Genomic DNA, 22,505 nt, shown 5'->3' with positions numbered 1-22,505 from the left:
AAGAGCCAACTATGCAAAAAAAAAAACAAAAACCAAAAAAAACAGTTCTCGCAGTTACAGTCAATAGAGAGATGTTCTCATATACTAATTTTGTATCGTCTGTGGTCTCTACTGTTGACCCCTCAGGCTCAGCATTTTTTTTGAGGAGGAATAACTAGCTGAATATATATATATATATATATATGTGTGTGTGTGTGTATGTGTGTGTGTATGTATGTATGTATGCATGTATGTATGTATGTATGTATGTATGTACACACACACACACACACACACACACACACACACACACTCACTAACATTCAGTATTTGGTTTAAATGTTGAACCTTAACTGAGATTAATAATGCAAACACTGGAACAAGTAGATTTGCAGCTGGGCAGTGAGTTGTTGCTCATAGTTTGCACTTTTCATTTTTAATTAAAATTCAGCACATACATACCCAGATGGAATTAACTGAGTGTTTTGGAGAGAAGGGCTCATTGGAGAATCTGCTGATCTACAGGGTAAGAATACAAAACACACCTTGAAAAGAACCTTGGCATGTGTAACCTTAGAGCAGACTACAAAGCAGTGAAATATTGCATTTATAATTAATAATGATTTGCTCTCAAATAGGTAAAGATTTTGTCAGCTTTAACTACTGTAGCTCCAAATCTCCATCAATGCTAAAAAGTCATTTTTTTCTTGCAAGGGATAATGTAAATGCACAGTATTAAAACAGGTAACTTGTGAAACATATTTTCTTGCTGAATATCATGTAAGAGTAAAAGCTTGTCAGCAAGGGATGATGATGAGATGTAAGGACTTATGGGAGTTACAGAATATGACTCAGTTTCTTCTTTCATAAAAGTAAGAGGCTCATCTACAACCTACACAAAAAATGTTCTGACCTGCTTTGGAGGATGAGCACAATAAATTACACATATACCAGCATATGAGCTGAGTGGTGAAAAAATAGGACCAGCTACATTGATTTATGAAGCAAACCTGGCAAATAGAGCCTTAAATGTCAACATAATGTTTATTAACAATGTAAATATCACCAAACACATTGCATCAAAGTGAGGGGATGGAGCTGTTTTCTTGAACAAGTAATCCGGTTGCATGCATGAGTCGATTTAGTCTTATTACCATTACTGGTAATAGATAAGAGAGAGCTCACAAAATTGGATGCAAGTCAGTTATGCCTATAGTAGCAAAACACCTTGATAATGATGTAACTTTGATAGATACTTACTAATCTACTATCTACTATCTAACTTAGATAGATTGTAAGGTCCTGGTGCACCTGTACACGCTGAAAGTAAAGCATGGGAACCTTTTCATTCATAATTAAATAACTAGAGCTAGAGGTGACTCATATCACATGTTGTAATCAAGTATGACAATAGATAAAAAAAAACAAAAAACGTTTTAATCGATTATGGAAAGGAAAAATGCTTTGAGATCAAATCCCCTACACCCATGTCTAATTAGGTCAGGTCTTGTAACATAACATTTACCAACAACAATATTGGAGTGATATAAAATCCTATTATACATTTTATAGCTATAGTTTCAAGTCATTTGAGCATTATGATGCAACTTATTTATTTTAGATGTATAACTCTAAATATCTAAATAAATAATTATATATTCGAATGCTTAAATAAATAAATGAATAAATACATAATAAAATGCTCAAATTAATGAATAAATAACTATGTAATTTATGCGTAATTGTGGCCACAAATAAATAAAATATATGTTCTTGCGTGCCTCACAGCAAGAAGGTTGCCAGTTCGATCCCCGGGTCAGGCGGGGCCTTTCTGTGTGAAGCTTGCATGTTCTTCCCGTGCATGCGTGGGTTCTCTCCGGGTACTCCGGCTTCCTCCCACAGACCAAAAACATGCTCATTAGGTTAACTGATGACTCTAAATTGTCCGTAGATGTGAGTGTGAGTGTGAATGTTTGTTTGTCCTTGAATGTGGCCCTGCAATCGGCTGGCGACCGGTTCAGGGTGTACCCCGCCTCTCGCCCATTGTAGCTGGGATAGGCTCCAGCCCCCCGCAACCCCGAAAGGGATAGGCAGTATAGATAATGGATGGATGGATATATTTTTTACATCTACAAATTTATATATTTACTTATTCATTTGTATATATATTTTTCTGATTCACTTATTGACACATTTATCATTTTATTTGTTTATTTATACCTTCATTTTTCCATCAATGTGTAATTTAAGAAATCTGTCAACTTCAACCATCTTGAATCTACTGCTTTTGCCTAGATGAAGATGGCGGCACTCGGTGATACTGTTACTAATAAAATGTTGAGCTTCCCTAGTAGTTACGTGCCCCCCCCCCCCCCCCCCCCCCCAAAAAAAAGAAAAGAAAAGAATGAAAATAGTAGTTACGTTGGCTGTAGTTAAATGATGGAGGCGAAAGCCAATGTCTATCCTTTTTTTCTTATTTATTTATGGTGACAGTTAAGCATTTGGGTATATACTTACTTATTTATTCATTTATTTAAGCATAATTGTTGAACTACTTATGTATTTAGTTTCGGCCTTTAAACCCCTCTATACATATAGTATGTCCTTACAGTTGGACACTTATTTTTGTAACGGGAACATCAAGGCTTTTATTTTGAAGGCGCCGTCACCTCGCTCTTTGTTCCGCTGTTTTCTCAGTAGCTTGTGGTGTAGCAGTGTCATGCTAGTAGGTAAGGAAATATGTGGTAATGACAAAATGCTAGCGCGTAATATCAGTTTACTGCTACCGACAGACATGTAGCAGCGACTGTAGAGTAAATACTGACGCTTGGTTTGTGTTTAAGCGACAAATTTTGCCTCAAAAGCACAAGACATTAACTGTAACGTTAGTTTTCAAACAGTAACGGGACTAGGCGTCACAACCAACACAGGAGGAGTTGTCTGTCCCCCACTAAAAAGCAGTACGACGGCACCCCAAGACCAGTGAGTCCGTGGGCGTTTGAACTGGTTTCCCTGCGCACAAGGAGAGCTTTGACTGGGACAGAAGGTACAAGTACAATGTCATTTTAGTACGTAAATGAATGGGCGCCGCTGTCAGTAACCTAAACTTCTTCCTATTGGAGCTCATACCTTCAAGCTCATGGTCTGTTATTACGCTGCTTAAAATTGTCAACAGTCAGAAAATACCATTTGAGGAGCAAAAAGATGTCGATCTTGTTCAAGACTTGAAACTCTTATTATATTTATGAAAACAGACAACGTACGAGTAAACCTGGACCAGAGTAAGAGGGAAGTTTGAAGAAAGTGTGAAAAAGGTCAGATGTGATTTGAGGAAAGAAACGGTGAAATCTAATTGTTTTAAAGTTGATATCAAATTCAGGTTTGATTTGTCTGCATTGCAGGTGTGTTACATCCAGACAAATGCAAGTGTGACAGAGATCTGGTTTAATTTGTCCAAATATGACCATTTTTCTTTCCACAGCCAGTTTCTGGTTTCTGGATGGACAAATAATAGCTCAATGACACCTTTTCTGTCATCATAATCATAATAATTTTCTGCTATATGAACAGTAGTTAATTGTATGTTGGTTTTCACAGCATGGATTCATCTGAGAAACATCGACCCTCTAGTTTCATTTTAACTCCTCTTTATTTTGTGAATCAGAGCCTGACTTCAGCCTTGTGCATCCATCTATGCTGTGAATGTGAGTGTTGGATCTGTTGCTCCAGTTTCTGAGCATTGCACTTGTAAGCAACAACAGAGAGGACAGCCACCTTGGCTTGGCTCGGAATAAGGAAGTGATGTAATGCCCCTTACGACTCAGGAAAAAGACCAGACCACCATGTGCTGTATGTGGTTCATTGCTGGCGAGGCAAAAGTGTGGACAAAGGAGGATGGAAAGCACTGGGGGTGTTTAGTCTGTCTGTGTTTCATCATATTTGCCTCCGTTTAATTATTCATGCCTGCATTTCCTGTGCCATCCTAGAAAACATGCCATCAAGAAATCATCTTGACAAAATTGGGAGGAAGAAGAAGAAGAAATGGACCGAGGAGGCCATGGAGCATGCACTGATCGAGGTGAAGTCTGGGAGGTGTACTGTGAGACAGGCTGCCAAGGAGTTTGGAGTCCCTAAATCTTCACTGGGGGACAGAGTCAGTGGCCGTGTGGCACCAGGGAGTCGAAGCGGGCCAGCTCAACTTATAACATCTGCCGACGAGGACCTGTTGGTGGAGTTCTCTTTATACATTTCCAAGCATGGATTCCCACTGACCAAGCAACAGCTGGTGTCCTTTGCTTCTTCCATTTATAAGCGGCAGCATCGGAGGGTGGCATTTTCTAAACTAGGCCAGACCTGGTGGCTCAATTTTAGAAAACGTCAAGAAAAGAATATTAACATTCAGCCAGCAGACAATGTTGTCCGTGGGAGGACGGTGTGTGTGAGGAAGGAAGCAGTGGATCAGTTTTTTCATTTACTCAGCACTGTCATGGATGCTCATGGGCTTAGAGACAAGCCTCACCAAATCTTTAACTGCAATGAGACGGGCTTTCAGCTGGGCAGGAAGCGGGTGATCCTCCCCAAATCTGCCAGTCTGGGCTATAAGCCAGCGCCAGGCCTGAGAGACCACATCTCCGTCCTGGCTTGCTTTAGCGCAGCTGGAGAGGACATTCCCCCGTTTATTATCTACTCAAAGGCCTATCCAGGGGGAGTATGTTACAAGACACAAGGGCCTCCAAATGCCCTCTACGGATGGTCCGACTCGGGTTGTATCAACTCTGACCTTTTCAAGAAATGGTTCCTCAAACACTTCCTCCCGCACGCACCCAAGGAGCGTCCACTGCTGCTCATTTTCGATGGCCACAAGTCCCCTGTGAACCTTGAGGTGGTGGAAGCGGCTCGCAAGGAGGACGTCGTCCTTCTCTGCCTTCCACCTCACAGCTCTCATGTGCTGCAGCCACTGGACGCGGGGCTCTTTGTCCTCCTGAAGCAGCGTTTCACGGCACTTTTAGGTGACGGTTGTGCCACTGATACTCACTTTGAAGTCAGCAAGAAGGAGTTCTCAGGTGTATTTAAAGGGACGTATCAGGTAGTGAAGGAGGAGGAGGGTGTCAGGACTGTGAAGGAAGGCTTTAGGAAATGTGGTATGTACCCCCTGAACCACTTTGCCATCACCGAGGGTCATTTAATGCCATCGCACGGCATGGGCCCAGCAGCTGGACCCTCTTTGTCTACATCAGCACAAGAGGTGCAGACTGTGGGAGACCTCACAGCCGCTGGAACCTCCTCCTAACTCATTGCAACACAGTCAGCCATCGGTACCTTTGAGGAAAGAGGTCGACTGCATAGCTTGACAAAACCTGAACGAACACTCCCACTCGAGTATGATGCACCACCTCCCCCAGCCCCCCAGCAGAGACCTCTGTTTGTCAGCTCCCCTGACGAAAGGAGCTGTTGATGTTTAACACTTCAACATTGTGATTTAGTCGAGTGAAAATGCTTGAATGCTGCACAGCAGTTCCCAATCTGGGGAGGTTTGAAAAAGAAAAATGTATGCAGTGTTTGTATTTTCTGTATTCTCTAAGATTTCTCTATTTATTGCATTTTCCACTTGAAATACCAGATACGCTCACCACCTCAGGCCTCTAGAAATGTTTCAAATGAAACAGGCTCAGGCAGGAAAAACACTCTTTGGCTGAACTGCTCACAAATCATGTCCACATTAAGGCTGTGGCCTGTGAGGAGTGGTCAGAAGTAGAAGTTCTTCATTTCAGAGTATCACAAGCCAAAAAGATTGAGGACTACTGCTGTAACTTAATCTCTGTCAATTTGTCTCGTGTGTGATTGATGGCCGAAGTCGTGCTTGGTTTGTATTTTAGTTGACCCTTGACAGCAAGCAGTAGGCTTTTTTTCTCATTCTGTCCTGGATGCATCAAACAAGCTGTTTCCTAGTTTAACGTGTATTCATTCAGCTAACATATGAACAGATTTACCTCATTGCTCTCAACATGCTCACAAAGCTAAAAAGCCAGGTTTATTACATTATGAAGATGTAGTTTGATGTTGCGGTCTGGCAAGATTTAATACGGTCCAGTATCCACGCCGAAGATTTTCAAAAGAAGATCTTCCCATCAAAGTTGTTAGTAAGTGATTTCTCCTTTTTGGTGTTCAAGCCTACTGTGACACACCCAGAGAGAACAGAGGGGTAAACAACGTTTTTCTTTTATATCGATAGAGGGAGATGATAACATGTCTTTGAGACGGCTAATTCAGCTCTGAGTCTGTTATTCCTTTGTTGAGTATTCTGAATGTATTTGGTCTTTTCTCATTCACACTGAAGAGTGAACCCTACAGGATGATCTCAGGGGGAAAAAACAGAATAAATGTATTTTTGAATGTTTTTTTGGAGCAGAAAAGTGTCCATAAGCTTCATAATTTGAAAGGTATGTGTGTGTGTTTTGTGCGTTTGTGTGTGCATGCCTCTCGTGTGTGTGTCTAAGTCAGGTGATGTAATGTCAATGCAATAGGTACAACTGGCAGCAGAACACAGGCAGGGAGCACTACTGCATGTATTAATCATAATTACTGTGTAAATAGTTCATGAGTTTACATCTTTAGAGTCTATTTAAACATAAAGTACATAACAGAATCAGGCTTTATTTCTAATTACTGAATACCATTTTACAGTAAATGAGTGTGACTTTATGCTCGGCCAAACAATGAGATTACTGTTCAACACACATCACTAAACACTGAAGGCTGATAAAATATTTGTTCAGCTCAAATTGGGCATTCATATTTTTCTAATGTTCATTAGAAAGCTGAAAGGATTCGTTTGGTATTTAAGGGCAAATGGTGTTAAAGGAGTTGTACCCTGAGGGGAAACCACTCCAGCAAGCATTGTTTTCAGATTAACGCTTCATCAGCCAGCTACAACACAGGTCTGCCTGCAGTGAGCTGCAGGTCTTTGTGGATGCAGCAGAGCTGCCCAGGGCTAGCTTCATCTTTATGTATGTTAATATCACACATGGTGATTTGTGCCTAAAGCCTTTTTTTATTATTATTCACATAACAGAGCCAAAGGAGAATTTTAGTTTGACTTGCAGAGCTGCCACCACATTGTTCCTCCTATTAAAACACAGTAAACACTGGACACTGACTGGGTCTAATGTGGATATAATGTGGTTTAAATGTGGTTGTTCTTTACATTTTTCAGTCCGATGTTAATTAAATCCATAAAAGCGACAAATTCGGAGATCATCCGCTTCAGTCACAGCTGTTAAGAGCACATTCACCGTATATGACTTCATCAGATGTCAATCACTATGAAGCAGCTATGTTGAGAATTAGTCACAGGTTCGAAGCATCTGAGTCAGGCAAAATGGCGACATCTGCTGGCCAAAGCCTTGGCACTGCATTTGAGTGGATGAATCTAAGACTGACGTTTTTTTCCTGTCACTATTATTATTGTGTTCAGTAGAGCTTGTATGATATGTTTGCGGTTCTGTTTTTACAGTAGCAACACCTCTACTACAGTGCTTTTAAAACGATTTCAGATAGGCATTTATGTTTTCATCTTCCATAAATATAGTGTGAAACTCACTCAAATTTCTTGACTGTGGACAGGACATATGAGTTCTGTCTGGCTGGGGCAGGTCTCGTCTCCACATCCTGGTCCGTCCTGCGAGACGTAAGAAGTCATTTCAGCAAATTTCAGCATGTTTGTTTCGACATCTCTCAACAAGTCAGTGCTTCTGATGAAGGCCAATTAGAAACAGGAAGAAGAACCTGAAAATAGAGTAACAATGCTGTGCTACACCACAGCTCATCAGTGAAATGCAGGAGCGCAGGATGGCATTAGAATCATTAGCATTAGAATGTGATGAACTGAGCTGCTTTAAAGTCACACTTCATTTTTCGGGCTGCATCTTAATTGCTGGGAATACCTTGCGTCGTCTTTGTCATCCTGACTTGCTCTCTGCATCCAGCTGAGATCATTCTTCAGTGATGTCCTCACCTTGATGCTTTGAAACACCTGGTTTCTGTCAACATCTACAACACACACACACAACTTTTTGTCACTTCTGGGTACCAAGCATACCGCTAAAAGGATGAAATATTGGATTCAAGTGTGACTTACCTTTTGACATGATGCTGGTTTTGTTTCAGATCTTCAACCTGATGAGATTCAAGATGAAAAAGTTAAAGTATATTCCTGTTTTGTTTTTTTTATCTTCCAATAATTAAAGCAATAATCTGGTGTATAGAGCTGCGATCTGCTGCCTGTCTTCTGTTTGTCTCTCTCTCACCAGTGACTTCACACCTGTTTAATAGCCAAGCGTCTCCTCACAACCTGTAATACTGCATTCTGCACCGAATCAACTCAACCAGAATGTAAAAGTGACATGTAAGTATTTATTATTTGTTCCTTCTGGGCAGCTGTGTTCTTTTGGAGCGTAGATCAACATTGAAATTAAATGTTGAGGTGACATTTTTTTGTGTCAATGTCAATACTCACCACATCTAATGTTAAAACGTTATTCTGACAGAAATGTATGATAATGTTGTTCCACATCGACTCTAAAGTCACTATCCACTGATCTGCTCAGAACAGTAACCCACATTGTGTTTACAGTGTCCTTTCACACATCTTGTCTGTATTCTCTTTGAGCTCCTGTTAACATTTTGACCTGCACTCAGTGTTTTAATCTCCGATGATGAGTCTCACTAGAGATGTGCCAGCACCAATTAACCAGGTCAAATTCATTATGCACAGAAAATGAAAGCAATTCTGACTTTGTAATGGCCCTGCACAGTCAGCGGTCATGAAATCAGATCTAGTATAAAGCGCATCCCCGCACTATGTTGTGTTCTCACCTGTTCTGGTCAGCCGCGTCAGCTCTGTCAGAGCAGAGTGGTGTCAAGCCTCGTCTGAGTCTCTGTGTCTAGCAGACAGGCAGGTAGAGGCACTTCAGCCTGAGCCCCCACCCCTGTGTCATTTCCAAGTCCTCCCCCCGTTCGCCTGGAGTGTCGCCACTGGATGCTGCCATGCAGGTCGATTGAGTGGGTGGGTGAGTGGGTTGCTTTTCATGATAATCACGGAGTGGGCAGACAGGTGCCACTGTTTGAGTTGGTAATTTTGTGTTTCTACAAGTATGACATGTTACACTCCAGAGTTGTTTTCCAGCCAGATTTTCACAACCACTCTTTGCTGAGAACCAAATGAAAAATCTGGCTTTTTCATGCCTTATTTTTCCTGCTTTTCTAATCTAAAAATGACCCCATTTTCAACAACCCGACAATTTAGCACTTAGTGGTGCTTTTCCCCTGCTGATCTTAGCCTTGTACAACATACTAACCACAGGGTAAGTGTGGACACAGTGTGACATCCTGCAGGTCATTTGCTGATGGTATTTTATAAGAAACATATGAGTGTTGGTTCACTTTAAGCTCTGAGGAATCTACTCTACATTTCAATATCATTTACATCTAAATGCATCCAAGTGGAGTTTTCATGTCCTCCAGTGAAACTCAAGCACAGAACAAACAAACTTAACCTCAGTCTTTTATGTTTGGTAATTTTAGCGAGTCATTTTGCATTTTACTAAACTCAAGTGTTTGGTGTGTGGATTATGCAGAGTGGGACACTTATTACTGATTTTTAAATTACATTTTAATACCTTGAGCACCACATTCCAGTCACCTCTGCTGTATCACAAGATCACATCAAGATCACAGTTACTCTGTCAGTAGCTGGTGTATTAGCAGAAGGTCGTCATCGCTTCTCTGGGGTTTTGTCTCCTGAGGCACCATGTGTACTTGACAACGTAAAACAACTCCTTTTAAACACATAAAATTTGGACATTGTCTGGAATCCAGCGGAACCTCCTCCATTGGTTTTCCTCTTTGAACCTCAGCAAACCTCTTCAGTAAAAATTCTTTGTATTCCTTCAGCATGGCATCAAAACAACATGGAGGCTGTCAAAGTGATGTGATGCATACAGCACTGACAAAATGAACAAGATAGTGTTTTCATGCATAATTCTTCCTGCTTTTCTAATCTAAAAATTACCCCATTTACAACAGACCAACAATTTAGCACTTAGTGGTGCTTTTTCCCTGCTGATTTTGGCCTCGTACAACATACTAACCACACGGTAAGTGTGGACACAATGTGACAACCTGCAGGTCATTTGCTGATGGTATTTCATAAGAAACATATGAGTGTTGGTTCACTTTAAGCTCTGAAGAAAAACATGCTTTTCCAGTCAGGAAGATGACTTGAATCAAGAGAGACCTGATCTTAAACTAGCTGGACTTTAATCTACATTTCAATATCGTTTACATCTAAATGCATCCAAGTGTGTGGAGTGTTCATGTCCTTCAGTGAAACTCAAGCACAGACACCGACAAACTTAACCTCAGTCTTTTATGTTTGGTAATTTTAGCGACTCATTTTGCATTTTACTAAACTCAAGTGTTTGGTGTGTGGGACACTTATTACTGATTTTTAAATTACATTTTAATACCATAAGTATCACAGTCCAGTCTCCTCTGCTGTATTACAAAATCACATCAAGATCACAGTTACTCTGTCAGTAGCTGGTGTATTAGCAGAAGATTGTCATCACTTCTCTGGGGTTTTGTCTCCTGAGGCACCATTTGTACTTGACAACGTAAAGCAACTCCTTTCAAACACATAAAATTGGAATGCTGTGAGGAATCCAGCAGAACCTCCTGCATTGGTTTTCCTCTTTGAACCTCAGCAAACGTCTTCAGTAAAAATTAGTAATATTCCTTCAGTATGGCATGTAGCATAGTGTGTGTGTGTGTGTGTGTGTGTGTGTGTGTGTGTGTGTGTGTGTGTGTGTGTGTGTGTGTGTGTGTGTGTGTGTGTGCGCGTGTGTGTGTGTGTGGGTGGGTTCTGTGTTTCACCTGGCTGCAAGACAAATTTGCCCTTGGGGCCAACAACTTTAAGGTGAGAGTTGCTGACAGCTTTACAGCTGTGTATTCATGTGGACAATTTGGTTTGGCTGTGTGCCCTTGTGTACCACTTCTGCATCTGGATTGCATAGCGTGCACATGTAGAAATGAAACACAATATAACCTTCAACACCTGAAAATTAGGCTAACAACACAAAAGCCAAATCATGATTGTTGACTTCAGTGCATCCAAATGAATAAATATTTCTATGATCAAAAACCCAGCTTTACACTAACTGTGTGTTATGATGAAAGGGAACCAACAGGACATATAGGTAGTTAAGTACCTCCTTAAATTGTAATCTATTTTGAGTTGGTTGTGATAACATTAAAGACAGGTTTTCTGATGATATCTGTATCTTCCTCCTTGCAATGCTGCACATTCTTATGAAGACACTTAATTTGTTCTCACTAGTAAGAAGAGTACCTCATAAAAAAATGCAAAGTGTACAATATTTATTTAGTAAGACTTCTATTTCCTGATCGCGAGAACGCATTTTTTAGTATTAATTAGACAAATACGAATGAATAAATTCCATTCGTGGATAAATTTAGAATTGTCCCTCGTGTCCGCGTGTCTTTGAATGCATCTTTGTGACGCGTAGGTTTCAGGAAGTGAGGTCACATTCTGTATCTGGTCTTTTTTGTCGTGGGGAAGCAGCCTCGTAAGTGTTGTTGCTCTATAATTAATTTCTTCAATGCCCATAATTTGTGTTTTAGTTTCATCTCAACAACCAGAACTTTCGGATTAATTCGTGTTTGACGGCACTCAGTCGGCCGGTGAGGCAGTATAACGTTTTATCTCAACAGCGTTGTTTGCCGAGGTTAGCGTGCTAGCAACTTGTTAGCTGTTGTGGCTAGCTGGCTAGCTTGTGTTTCGCACTTTGTCATTAACTAGAAAACAACTTATTTACCTAATAATAGACATAGTATGTCTCACAAAGGCATGATAACAATAACCTGCGTGTTACATATTTTAATTTGACCAGCCAAAACCCACATTTACGCATTTATTTGTTGCTTGCCGTCGCTTGTTGCTGAATGTTCTTCTATCATTTAATGCTCTACGAATGAACCGCTGATGAATTTTAATTCATGCCTCAGTTGGGAATTTGGTGATGTCTCAGCAGTTGTGTGTTCTCCTTCCATTTTGCCACAGCGGAGCCATCAAAGATGACTACAGCTGCAAGACCAACGTTTGAGCCGGCAAGAGGAGGGAGGGGTAAAGGAGAAGGTGATTTGAGTGCCCTTTCCAAGCAGTACTCCAGTCGAGACCTTCCAGGTCACACCAAGATCAAGTACAGGTCAGCAGATTTGAGCTTTGGGTTGAAAGCAGTGTGTCAGTGAGTTCACTGCTAGCTGTTGAGCCAGCCAGTATCGTACTTTCTGAACTGTTCCTACTATGTGCTTACTCTCCAAATCTTCTTCCCATCCTCAGGCAACCCACCCAGGATGCCCCCGAGGAGGTGCGTGCCCGTGACTTCCGCAGGGAGCTGGAGGAGAGGGAGCGTGTGGCGGCACGTGAAAAGACCAGAGAGAGGGGGCCAAGAGGTTGGTCTTTCTGCAGGACGTGATGTTTATTAAAAATGTCTTTTAGTCTATATTTTTGACCACGTCCCTTATTTTATCTCAAGTTTATACCCATGAAAACATTTCCTTCAAATAATGTATCAGCCCTAATTTTCCAGAGCACACCACATCATCATCGTCTTCATCATCATCTTCAAAGAGGCCCAGACTGGATCAGATCCCAGCAGCCAACCTGGATGCTGATGACCCTCTCACTGATGTAAGTGCTTGCACTGCCAGACTTAGTTCACACTTGATCAGCACTCAATGAGCTCCCTCATCAATGCCGCTTGGTTGTTTATAGGATGATGAGGATGAGGACTCTGAGGAGGACAGTGATGACGATGACACTGCAGCTCTTCTAGCTGAACTGGAGAAGATCAAGAAGGAGCGGGCTGAAGAGCAAGAACGCAAAGTAAAGTATCGTTTCACACTGATGTGGCTGTGCCTGCTGACAAGAAACAGGCTGACAGCACAATGAGAAAATGTAGACATGAGTTACCTTTGAGAGAGCACAAATGTTGTGTCTGTGTTGAGTGAAATTTGTTGCTTTTCCCATCTTAGGAGCGGGAGCAAAAGGCAGAAGAGGAGAGGATTCGCATGGAGAATATTTTGAGTGGCAATCCATTGATTAATTTGGCAGGACAACAACAACAACAACAGCAACAACAACAGATGAACCAGAGTCAGAATACATTCAGGGTCAAGAGAAGGTAACTCACAAACACAAACATGTTTATGCACAACATTGTGTTGTATTTAAAGAAAAGAGTTCTGTTCACTTTCCGCAAATCTTCAGCACTTTTGTTAATATGTTTCCAGGTGGGACGATGATGTTGTGTTCAAGAATTGCGCTAAAGGAGTGGACGAAGCACGGAAGGAGAAACGCTTTGTCAATGACACGCTGCGCTCCGAGTTCCACAAGAAATTTATGGAGAAATATGTAAAGTGAAGGACTGAGTGTGTCTTCATTTTATTGTTTTGTTTTTGTTTTAAATCTCATTTCTCTGGTCTCCGCCCTCTGTCCTCAGAACGGTAGATGGCATTCAAATACTTTCTGTGTTCAAATGCATCAGTGTTTGGACAGTCAACACGTAAACTGTTGTATATAAATGCATTGATGAGTGACATCCTTTGAATAAAGCTTATGGAAAAAGTTGAATGAAATTGTGAAATGTGATTCAACATCTGAGTTTTTCTGTAGTTTTTTTTTTTTATTAATAATTTCAATAAAAAAGACTTGGTTTTAAAATATGCTCACAGGGATTCTGTTGACTGGGTTGTTTTGGAAGCTGTCATCTGAAGTGCATTTACATGATCATATTACAAAGATCCTTTTACGTCTCTGAACATGATTTAAAGGTATTTGGGGCATTTGGCGAGGCAAGTATCTAAATGGCATTTTGTACTGAAACAGAGTGTAAACCTATTGTCCAATAACTATTGTGCATATGTAACCCCCTGCATAACCTAATGCAATAGTACAATAAATACCTGTATATTCCAACATAAATATATGATTACTTACAAAAATTATATTTATAGTGCATTTCAAGGGACCCAAGGATTCTTTAAACATATGGAGACAGACAAAACAAAACACAGGTAGGTTTTCGGGAGTCTAAATTTCCATGTTGCAAATCTATGCTGGCAGAGACTGAACTGATTTTATCAATTAATTTAAATTATATTCTTTTATTAGTCCAGCAGCAAGTAGAGCAATAGAAGCAAAATGTGGAGCTACAGAGATGTGGCATTCATTAAAATCATGGGACATGGAACTTAGACAACGTGCAAAGACTTAAACGATAATGTATGTGTACGAATAATTCAAAATATGATAGGATCCACTTTTTTGGCGCATAGCAAACCGCAGTTTCCCCCTCAAACATTACCCAGCGAAACATTTCTGTTGTTTCAGAGCAAAATGGTAAATGGCAAAAAGTACAAAACGCAGTGAAGGCATCATGCGACGAGTCGATGTGAGCGGCGTCCGTCAGGGGGCGCCTTTACCGACAATCGCTTCCTTGCGACAGGGATTGGGGATTGTAAGGCTGCTGGGAAAAGATGGCAGCTTCCTTTTGTGTGCGGGGATTTACAGGACTCCGACGGGGCATTTAAAGGCATTGTTCAGTGGAGACTCGGGTCTCCATCGCACGCTGCGGTTTATCCAAACACTTTGAGCAGGAGAAGATGGAGAAGAGCGGGAGCGTCGACAGTCTGGGCTCGAAGCGCTCCTCTTCCCGACAGCCGAGTGTCGATTCATTGTCCAGGTAGCCAAACCCACCACAACACATCGCCTTTTTAAGCTAGCTAAAAGTTTTCAAACTAACAGAAGGCTGAATATTTAGGTTTTACCATTTAAAATAACACGTCTAATCCCAATGCCCCTTTCGTAACCCTTCAGAAGTGATTGTTAAACCACAGATGATGTAATCCGGTGAACAAACAGCCATGAAGCGACCACTGATGGTGACCGTGAATGAGGGAACCATTGAATTTAATAGCTGTGGTCATTTTCGGCTGTGAAGAAATATTGACACTTTGAGATGCGAAGAAAATAAGCGAATGTCCACGATAAGTTATCGGAGTCCAGAGTAATGTGTATTTCAGAGCTGAACCGAACGATTATAGTAAGTGTTGATTATCTGTCGGTTATTTCCTCGATTAATCAATTGGTTGTTTGGTCTATAAAATGTCAGAGGAAGCCCGAGTTGACGTCTTCAAATGTTATTGTTGATATTCATCTTAATGTGATATAGGAGTGAAAAAAGTAGAAACATTCACATTTAAGAGGCTGAAATCAGAAAATGTAAACTTTTTTTATCCTAAAATTACTCCCACCGATTAATCAATTATCAAAATAGTTGCCAGTTAATTCCACAGTTGACAACTAATTGATTGTTATGGCACTAACACCCTACAGTTAAAAACCCTAAAGCAGCAACATTATTGAGGGAGGTATTAATTATGTTTTCAATCACTAAATTAAACACCTTCGTTACAGCACATCAGAAAATGATGAAAGAAGTGCTCATCATAATTTCTTAGGGCCAAAGGTGATGCCTTCAGGTGACTTGCTTTGCCTTAGCAACAGTCAGGAACTCAAATATTCAACTTAGAAAGTTATTAGACTTATTAGACTTTAGCTGCAGATCCTCCTGTTTGAGAAGCAGATCATGCTTGATAACTGTCAATGATTAGCTTTCAGTCGACTAACACAGAGAGATATTGTACGCTGCCCCAGCTCAGTATTTCCTCTCAACAGCTGTCGTGTTGTCTCTCAGCAGTACTTCCACCTCTCGCTCTGACCGGTCTGCCCAGGTCAAGCCGCCCTCAGCGATGTCCTCTGACTCTGTGGCCACCTCTGCGGAGCTCTCCCCTGAGCTCAGGGTCAGTAGTCTGTTCACTGAGATCCTGCAGCTTCATTAATTACTGATGATAATGACTCATGCATGACTCTGCATTTTTCTGCACCTTTCAGGTTAAACCCAAAACTCATGCCAAGGTACTGCACACCATCTCATGAATCTTTATGACTTTACGATCACCTTAGCCAGTTTCAATGGTTCAGGTCAAAAAAGGCCCCATATTCAGGTTTAAATGTGTGTCATGTTTCCAGCAGGCGCTGAGAGATTCAGACAAAGAGGAACCACAGTTACTTCCAAACGAAACGGTGCAAGACATGGGTGGGTTCAGATCAAAACGGCTGGCCTGCGTTAGCATGCAGGCAGAGCAGAGCGGCTTACTTCCACATCAAAATAGTTTGTAATATTTGCTGTCTTTTTTTTTTTTCTTTTTTTTTTTAATCCACAGCTCAAGACGTCACCTACTTCTGTCCTTTCATTGGAGCTCTGAGGGGAACAGTGACAGTCACGAACTACAGACTGTTCTTCAGATGCATGGACAGGGTACGCTGAGCGAATTAAAAAAAAAATCTGTCAAAGGAGTCATTTTCTTTTTTGTAAATGTGCCATTTGATTTCTAGGAGCCAGCGTTTGTGCTGGACTTGCCTCTTGGGGTGGTGAGTCGTGTGGAAAAGATTGGCAGCGCGTCGAGCCGCGGTGACGTGTCGTACGGGCTGGTTTGCAAGGTGAGTAATATATAAAGGTTGCAGATGCACAGTAGATGACAGTGAAGCAGTGCACAATAGCGTGCCGTCTTTACTTTTGTATTGTGCTCACTGCTGTTGACCCCTGAGCTCGACCGTGACCTGCTGCTCCGCCTCTGTGCAGGATATGCGGAATCTTCGGTTTTCACACAAACAAATGGAGGACACGCTCAGGAAGTCCATTTTCGAAGTGCTGATGAAATTTGCGTTTCCTGTTTCCAACGGGCTGGTGAGTGACTCTCTGCCACATGGAGGCTGTAGCTCCGCTCTGCTCTGTCTGCTGACTGATGAATGAATGAATGTCTCTCCCGCTCTCTGCAGCAAATCTTTGCCTTTGAATATGGGCAAGTCTTCCCTGAGAACGGATGGAAGGTGTACGACGCCCTCTCGGAGTACAAGAGACAGGTATTTGAAACTGAAACAGTCAGTCGCTGTTCTCTCAAGTGTCTTCTTTCATTCGATTGAGGCGTTTCTTCATCAAAGGTCACACGATGTCGACATGCTGGGTTTGAGTGCGCTTCGTCAAGCATCTCCCATAGGCTTCAATAGGACCGGCACCGAGCAGAGCGTTTGAGCCTCCGTTCGGCTGTCTTGCTTAATGCTTGTCGCGTGTGTGTTTTTACAGGGAATACCCAACGAAAGCTGGAGGATAACAAAAGTAAACGATCACTACGAGGTTTGCGACACCTACCCATCAACTCTGGCGGTGCCGGTCAACATACCGGACGAAGAGCTGAAGAGAGTGGCCGCCTTCCGCGCCAAGGGGAGGATACCCGTGAGTCTTCAGCCTGAGTCCAGTCATCCTCTGCTGTGCAGCTGGTTTGTCTTTGGGCTGCCTGTAGTCATGTCCTGTCGCTCTCTGCACAGGTGCTGTCGTGGATCCATCCGGAGAGCCAGGCGACGGTGACGCGCTGCAGCCAGCCCATGGTCGGAGTGAACGGGAAGCGCAGCAAAGAGGATGAGAAGTACCTCCAGGCCATCATGGATGCTAATGCTCAGTCCCACAAATTATTCATTTTCGATGCCAGGCCCAGTGTCAACGCCGCTGCCAACAAGGTTTATCTTTATATCGTATTTTAAGGGAATGATCTTGTTCAGGGTGAGTGGATGAACCGTCATACCACCCACGCTGTGGTTTATTTTCTTCAGATGAAAGGGGGCGGGTATGAAAGTGAGGATGCGTATCAAAATGCTGAGCTGGTGTTCTTGGACATCCACAACATCCACGTGATGAGAGAGTCGCTCCGCAAGCTGAAGGACGTGGTCTACCCAAACATCGAGGACTCCCATTGGCTCTCCAACTTGGAGTCCACTCACTGGCTTGAACACATCAAGGTGAGAACAGTGATGCTTTACTGTCATTGTGAACCTGGAGAACGAGGCTTAAGAAACACGACATTGTCCGTGTGTCTGTAGCTGATCCTGGCAGGAGCCCTGCGGATCGCAGACAAGGTGGAGTCTGGGAAAACCTCTGTGGTGGTGCACTGCAGCGACGGCTGGGACCGCACGGGCCAGCTCACCTCCCTGGCCATGCTCATGCTGGACGGTTACTACCGCACCGTCCGCGGCTTCGAGGTGCTGCTTGAGAAAGAGTGGCTGAGCTTCGGTCACCGCTTCCAGCTGGTAAACAAATTCTCCTGCACGTGTTTTCAGAAACCGCGCGGTGGCTCGTCCAGTCGCACCACTGATTGTCCTCTCTTCTTCTGTCACGTCTTTAAGCGTATCGGTCATGGCGATAAGAACCACACAGACGCAGACCGCTCGCCTGTTTTCATTCAGTTCATTGACTGTGTGTGGCAGTTGACTCGGCAGGTAAGCGATCAGTGGCAAAAAAAAATGTGGAAAAGCTCTTGAGAATAACGTGGACACTGATGGAGCTGTTTTTATCCAAGTTTCCTGCAGCATTTGAGTTTAACGAATACTTCCTGGTCACCATCCTGGACCACCTGTACAGCTGCCTGTTTGGGACATTCTTGTGCAACAGCGAACAGCAGAGGCTGAAGGAGGTAAGTAGTTGCCGTTGCAAAATTAGGTATTTTAAAGTCAAATATTTCAGCAGGAAGTGTCTGACTAGTATGCAGTGAGGAAACTATCCGCTGTACTGGAGTACAGTTTGAGGCGCTTTGAGTATTTCCATTTTTGGCGACTTTGTACATTTACTCCACGACACTTAAACAAATAAATGATGTGTTATTATAAACTTAAGATAACACTTTATTGATCTCTGTGGGAAATTCACAAGCTAGCCAGCAGAATAGGAAGTCATTAAAATGAGCTCCGCCTTTACCAGCATTCAGTGATGAACACATGAATGCATCAGTAATTCTGATCTAATAATAAAATACATATTGTTCTGAAACAGACCATTCTGCATAAAGTGTACTTCTACTTTTGGGACTTTAAGTGGAGTTTAATGCTGATACTTTTGTACTTTTAGTTCAATCAGATTTTGAATGCAGGACTTTTACTTGTAACAGAGTATTTCTACTGAAAATCTGTGTACGTCTTCACCGCTGCTGGTACGAAGGTTTGTCGCACATTCAGTGTCGTGACAAGACACCTTTTTTTGACAGGAGATTCCTAAGAGGACAGTGTCGCTGTGGTCTTACATAAACAGCCAGCTGGAGGAGTTTACCAACCCTTTGTATGTGAACTATTCCAACCACGTGCTGTTCCCTGCCGTCAGCCTGCGTCACCTGGAGCTCTGGGTTGGATACTACATCCGCTGGAATCCTCGCATGAGACCTCAGGTGTGAGGACCTGTTTTGTCAGAGGAAACTGTTTGCACTCCGTCATGCCTCAGTTCACGCCTTAAAGTTGAGCTTTACACGCCGTTTTTTTTTTTTTTTCTCTGCCAGGAACCTGTTCATCAACGCTACAAGGAGCTGCTGGCGAAGCGCGCTGAGCTCCAGAAGAGAGTGGACGAGCTACAGCGAGAGGTGACCAATCGCTCGGCCTCCTCTTCCTCCGAACGGGCGGGCTCTCCGACGCGCTCCATCACTCCGGTGCAGACCTTCGTTTGACACTACTCAACCCTCACGGCGGTCGCACAATCCTGCGAGATGGCGCCACACAGTAGTAATCAGTGGGCTGCAGCTGGCGTCAGGAGGGACCTGTGCACCAAACTGCCTCTTTGAGTGGCACGATGCGTTCATACAATACCACCAAAAGTCTGATTAAGCAGATCACTGTATTTGCATCCCTCACAGGTCATGTAGAGTCTGCATGCAGCAGTCTGAGACAGACTGCTTTACGACAGCCATATTATACACAGCTGAGAGGACATGTAACCAGAGCAGTGCGTACTGTTAGCATATCGCCCCACCTACAGTCAGCATTAATAGTTTTTGAAGTACACTAAGATACTACGCGGGTAAATATGTATGCCTTATACACTTTATAGGAACACTCGCTTCATTCCTCGACACTGTTTGTTAGATATTCATTTGAAAGCAATACTGCATAAGATGCAACAAAGACTTCGAGCTCTGTAGTACTTAAACCGACTTCATGGCTCAGGAGTAGCTAAAGGGCTGTAATGTTAGCTTCTTCTAGTAGTTAAAAAAAAAGTAGTGAGAAAAAAACAAGCTGGTGGGACATCCTCACAAGTCAGTGCTCTTAGATTGTCGTGACCAAATATCTTTTCGATGAATGCATAACGTGTCGTGTCTAGCATTCCTCTCACGGAGCGAGTAAAGTTTTGTAAGTTTCATTTTTCTAACTAGTTCTCGTTATTTATTATGCTTCTAGTCCGGACTTGTATTTATGGCTCACAAACACACTCTTGTGTCGTCGTGAATTGATTAACGATGTCCTCATGCAATATTAATAAGCCACACAGAATATGCAACAGCACATTTGTCCCAGTTAATAATCACGTACTCAAAGTATTTTCGGTGTGAACCTTTTCTTACAGATGCTTTTCAAAGCAGCAGAATGTGTAACGACTGATTATTTGCTTTAGATGGGTTTTTTTTTAGTGAGTCTGAATGAACATCCGTGCCTTGCTGAGTAACTGATTGGGAGAATAACTGAAGAAAAGTGTGCACAGTCTTTAAATGCCAAGGTTAAACGGTAAATACAGTGTTAGTTATCCTTTCCTCTGCAGTAAACTTAGAGGAGTCAGAACGGTTTGACACACTGGCACGGTGTGAACACGACGCCCTCCACTCTGTTTCCTGGTTTTAGCAATCAGGGTTTCAAACTGTAGCAGAACCCAAAGGACGTTACATGAATTAACTCTGATTATGAATGTGGTCTTGCCCGTAGCATGTGAGGAAAAAGAGTGCCTTTTATCATAAATGAACAAGCATGAAGGTGATTTAGAAGTGACTGACTGGTGGAGAGTAATATTAGACTGTAATGGCTCTGAAAACGTTAGCATTTAACTCATCAATATTAGATGACTAGCTTTGAATTGGATTTAAGATATCCTTTACCCATTAATAGACTTACTGTTCCCCCGACTTTTGTTTAGTTCATGCTTATGAAAATTAATTTCTATTGCCGCTTTTATTGAATCACTTTAAAATGTACAGCTACTAAAGTATGACGGGCTTTCCACGCGGTTTAAGCGACGCTGCAGTGCTGTATGCACTTCATTGATTCACAAGTTGTTTTTCAGAAGCTCATCTTCTGAGTCAAACTGTACTGTCAGCTATCAAAATCTATGAAACTGTTTGATTAATAAAAGTGCAGACACTATGTAGTCAACTTTTGCTGAACTATCGGGCTCTTTTTATTGTGTTAGGAGGGTTTTAGGTGTAAACGTTACCCCTGTCTGTGGTCCCAGGTGTGTTTTTATAATTGACATGAGGCTGATTTCAAGCAGTCACACAAAGACGTGAGATCGGAGACGCAAATGCAGCATGTACCAGCTTATTTGTGCCAGCGTCCAAAGCAACTTCCCCAAAACACATGAACAATCACTGCCTGAGTACTGCTGGAGGATGAGTCCATGAGACCTTATCTGACTACGCCACGTCTCAAACACAGCTAGCATCATAATGAACATGGACAATGGACACAATTATTGTTAGTATGTATGTAAGTCAAAGCCAATGCAAAGGTGCCTTTAACCTTCTTTCTAGTGGCCAGCAGGGGGCGACTCCATTGGTTGTCCGATTGCATGGAAGCTTACGAGAAAAGGCCTACTTCTCGCTTGAATTATTACTCCGTAAACAATTTCCTAATGAGTTTGTGGTCTCAATTGCTAGTTTCAAGACTTCTTCAATACAGCATGATGTTCAGTACATTATGGTCCCAGTAAGAGTCAAATAGACTGTAAAGTCCACAAACCAATGGATGACGTCACAGTACTCACAGAGATAGAAACTGACAAGGTCCATCTTTCTATCCATCCCGTTAGCTGTGGTAAAGCGGATTTTAAGCACCCCTCATTCTACCACTAGAGCTTCTGATATCACACCAAATGGTTCAAACTCATCTTTGAAGTCTTTTGTTTCTAAATAACACAGTGAGACTTCATGAAGGTGCTGCACAGAATTACATAAGCCTGAAACCATGTCAACCAGGAGCCCCCTCACTGGATACATTACAAAAAACAATAGACAAGCCATCCAAGAAAAGTATGAGTCAATTGTGCGAGTGTCCAGCAAGTATAGAATTAACAGCTATGTGGTGTTATTTCAACAGCACAGCCAAGAGTCTCACTTACTGTTTGTTTCAGGGCCTGTCAGTCCTTTTTATTAATGATCCTTTTAAATACATGCCCACAATATATTTTATATCTTGTGACTGACTTGTGACTTTCACAGCTCATGAAAAGGTCCCAGAGCCCCGCTGACAACACTGAATTAGTTGGTAATTGGTTATTATGCTGCCTATGCGAATTGAGTGCCATCAT

The 22,505-nt window shown here is 42.2% G+C and overlaps 2 protein-coding genes across 9 annotated transcripts; both read left to right on the top strand.

Annotated features, from left to right (window-relative positions):
* The first annotated feature begins 2,651 nt into the window (after positions 1-2,651).
* Positions 2,652-14,038, top strand: cwc15 (CWC15 spliceosome associated protein homolog). Of its 5 annotated transcripts, XM_070983209.1 has the most exons (10): positions 2,652-2,708; positions 2,869-3,025; positions 8,146-8,183; positions 8,289-8,383; positions 12,119-12,263; positions 12,398-12,510; positions 12,648-12,748; positions 12,833-12,943; positions 13,093-13,241; positions 13,351-14,038. In XM_070983209.1, exons 5-10 carry the CDS (start codon positions 12,133-12,135, stop codon positions 13,478-13,480), a joined length of 735 nt encoding a protein of 244 aa, XP_070839310.1. In that variant the 5' UTR covers positions 2,652-2,708; positions 2,869-3,025; positions 8,146-8,183; positions 8,289-8,383; positions 12,119-12,132; the 3' UTR covers positions 13,481-14,038. The 5 variants fall into 5 exon arrangements, with proteins under 5 accessions (XP_070839310.1, XP_070839307.1, XP_070839306.1 ...); XM_070983207.1 differs by lacking the exons at positions 2,652-2,708; positions 2,869-3,025; positions 8,146-8,183; positions 8,289-8,383 and adding an exon at positions 11,569-11,624; XM_070983208.1 differs by lacking the exons at positions 2,652-2,708; positions 2,869-3,025; positions 8,146-8,183; positions 8,289-8,383 and adding an exon at positions 11,586-11,739.
* Positions 14,039-14,523: 485 nt separating this feature from the next.
* mtmr2 (myotubularin related protein 2) lies at positions 14,524-21,357 on the top strand. Of its 4 annotated transcripts, none has more exons than XM_070983290.1 (16): positions 14,524-14,801; positions 15,816-15,921; positions 16,013-16,036; positions 16,154-16,217; positions 16,345-16,439; positions 16,517-16,621; positions 16,764-16,868; positions 16,961-17,044; positions 17,265-17,414; positions 17,507-17,695; positions 17,789-17,974; positions 18,056-18,262; positions 18,359-18,451; positions 18,532-18,645; positions 19,213-19,389; positions 19,498-21,357. In XM_070983290.1, the coding sequence occupies exons 1-16, from the start codon at positions 14,722-14,724 to the stop codon at positions 19,660-19,662; spliced, it is 1,944 nt and encodes a 647-aa protein (XP_070839391.1). In that variant the 5' UTR covers positions 14,524-14,721; the 3' UTR covers positions 19,663-21,357. The 4 variants fall into 4 exon arrangements, with proteins under 4 accessions (XP_070839391.1, XP_070839390.1, XP_070839394.1 ...); XM_070983289.1 differs by having other exon boundaries at positions 14,550-14,801; positions 16,151-16,217; XM_070983293.1 differs by having other exon boundaries at positions 14,596-14,801; positions 15,819-15,921.
* Positions 21,358-22,505: the final 1,148 nt, after the last annotated feature.

This window comes from Chaetodon trifascialis, chromosome 16, assembly GCF_039877785.1.
Source record: "Chaetodon trifascialis isolate fChaTrf1 chromosome 16, fChaTrf1.hap1, whole genome shotgun sequence".
Classification (NCBI taxonomy): domain Eukaryota; kingdom Metazoa; phylum Chordata; class Actinopteri; order Chaetodontiformes; family Chaetodontidae; genus Chaetodon; species Chaetodon trifascialis.
Note: the sequence above shows the minus strand (reverse complement) of the source record. Positions and strands in the feature narration are given on the sequence as shown.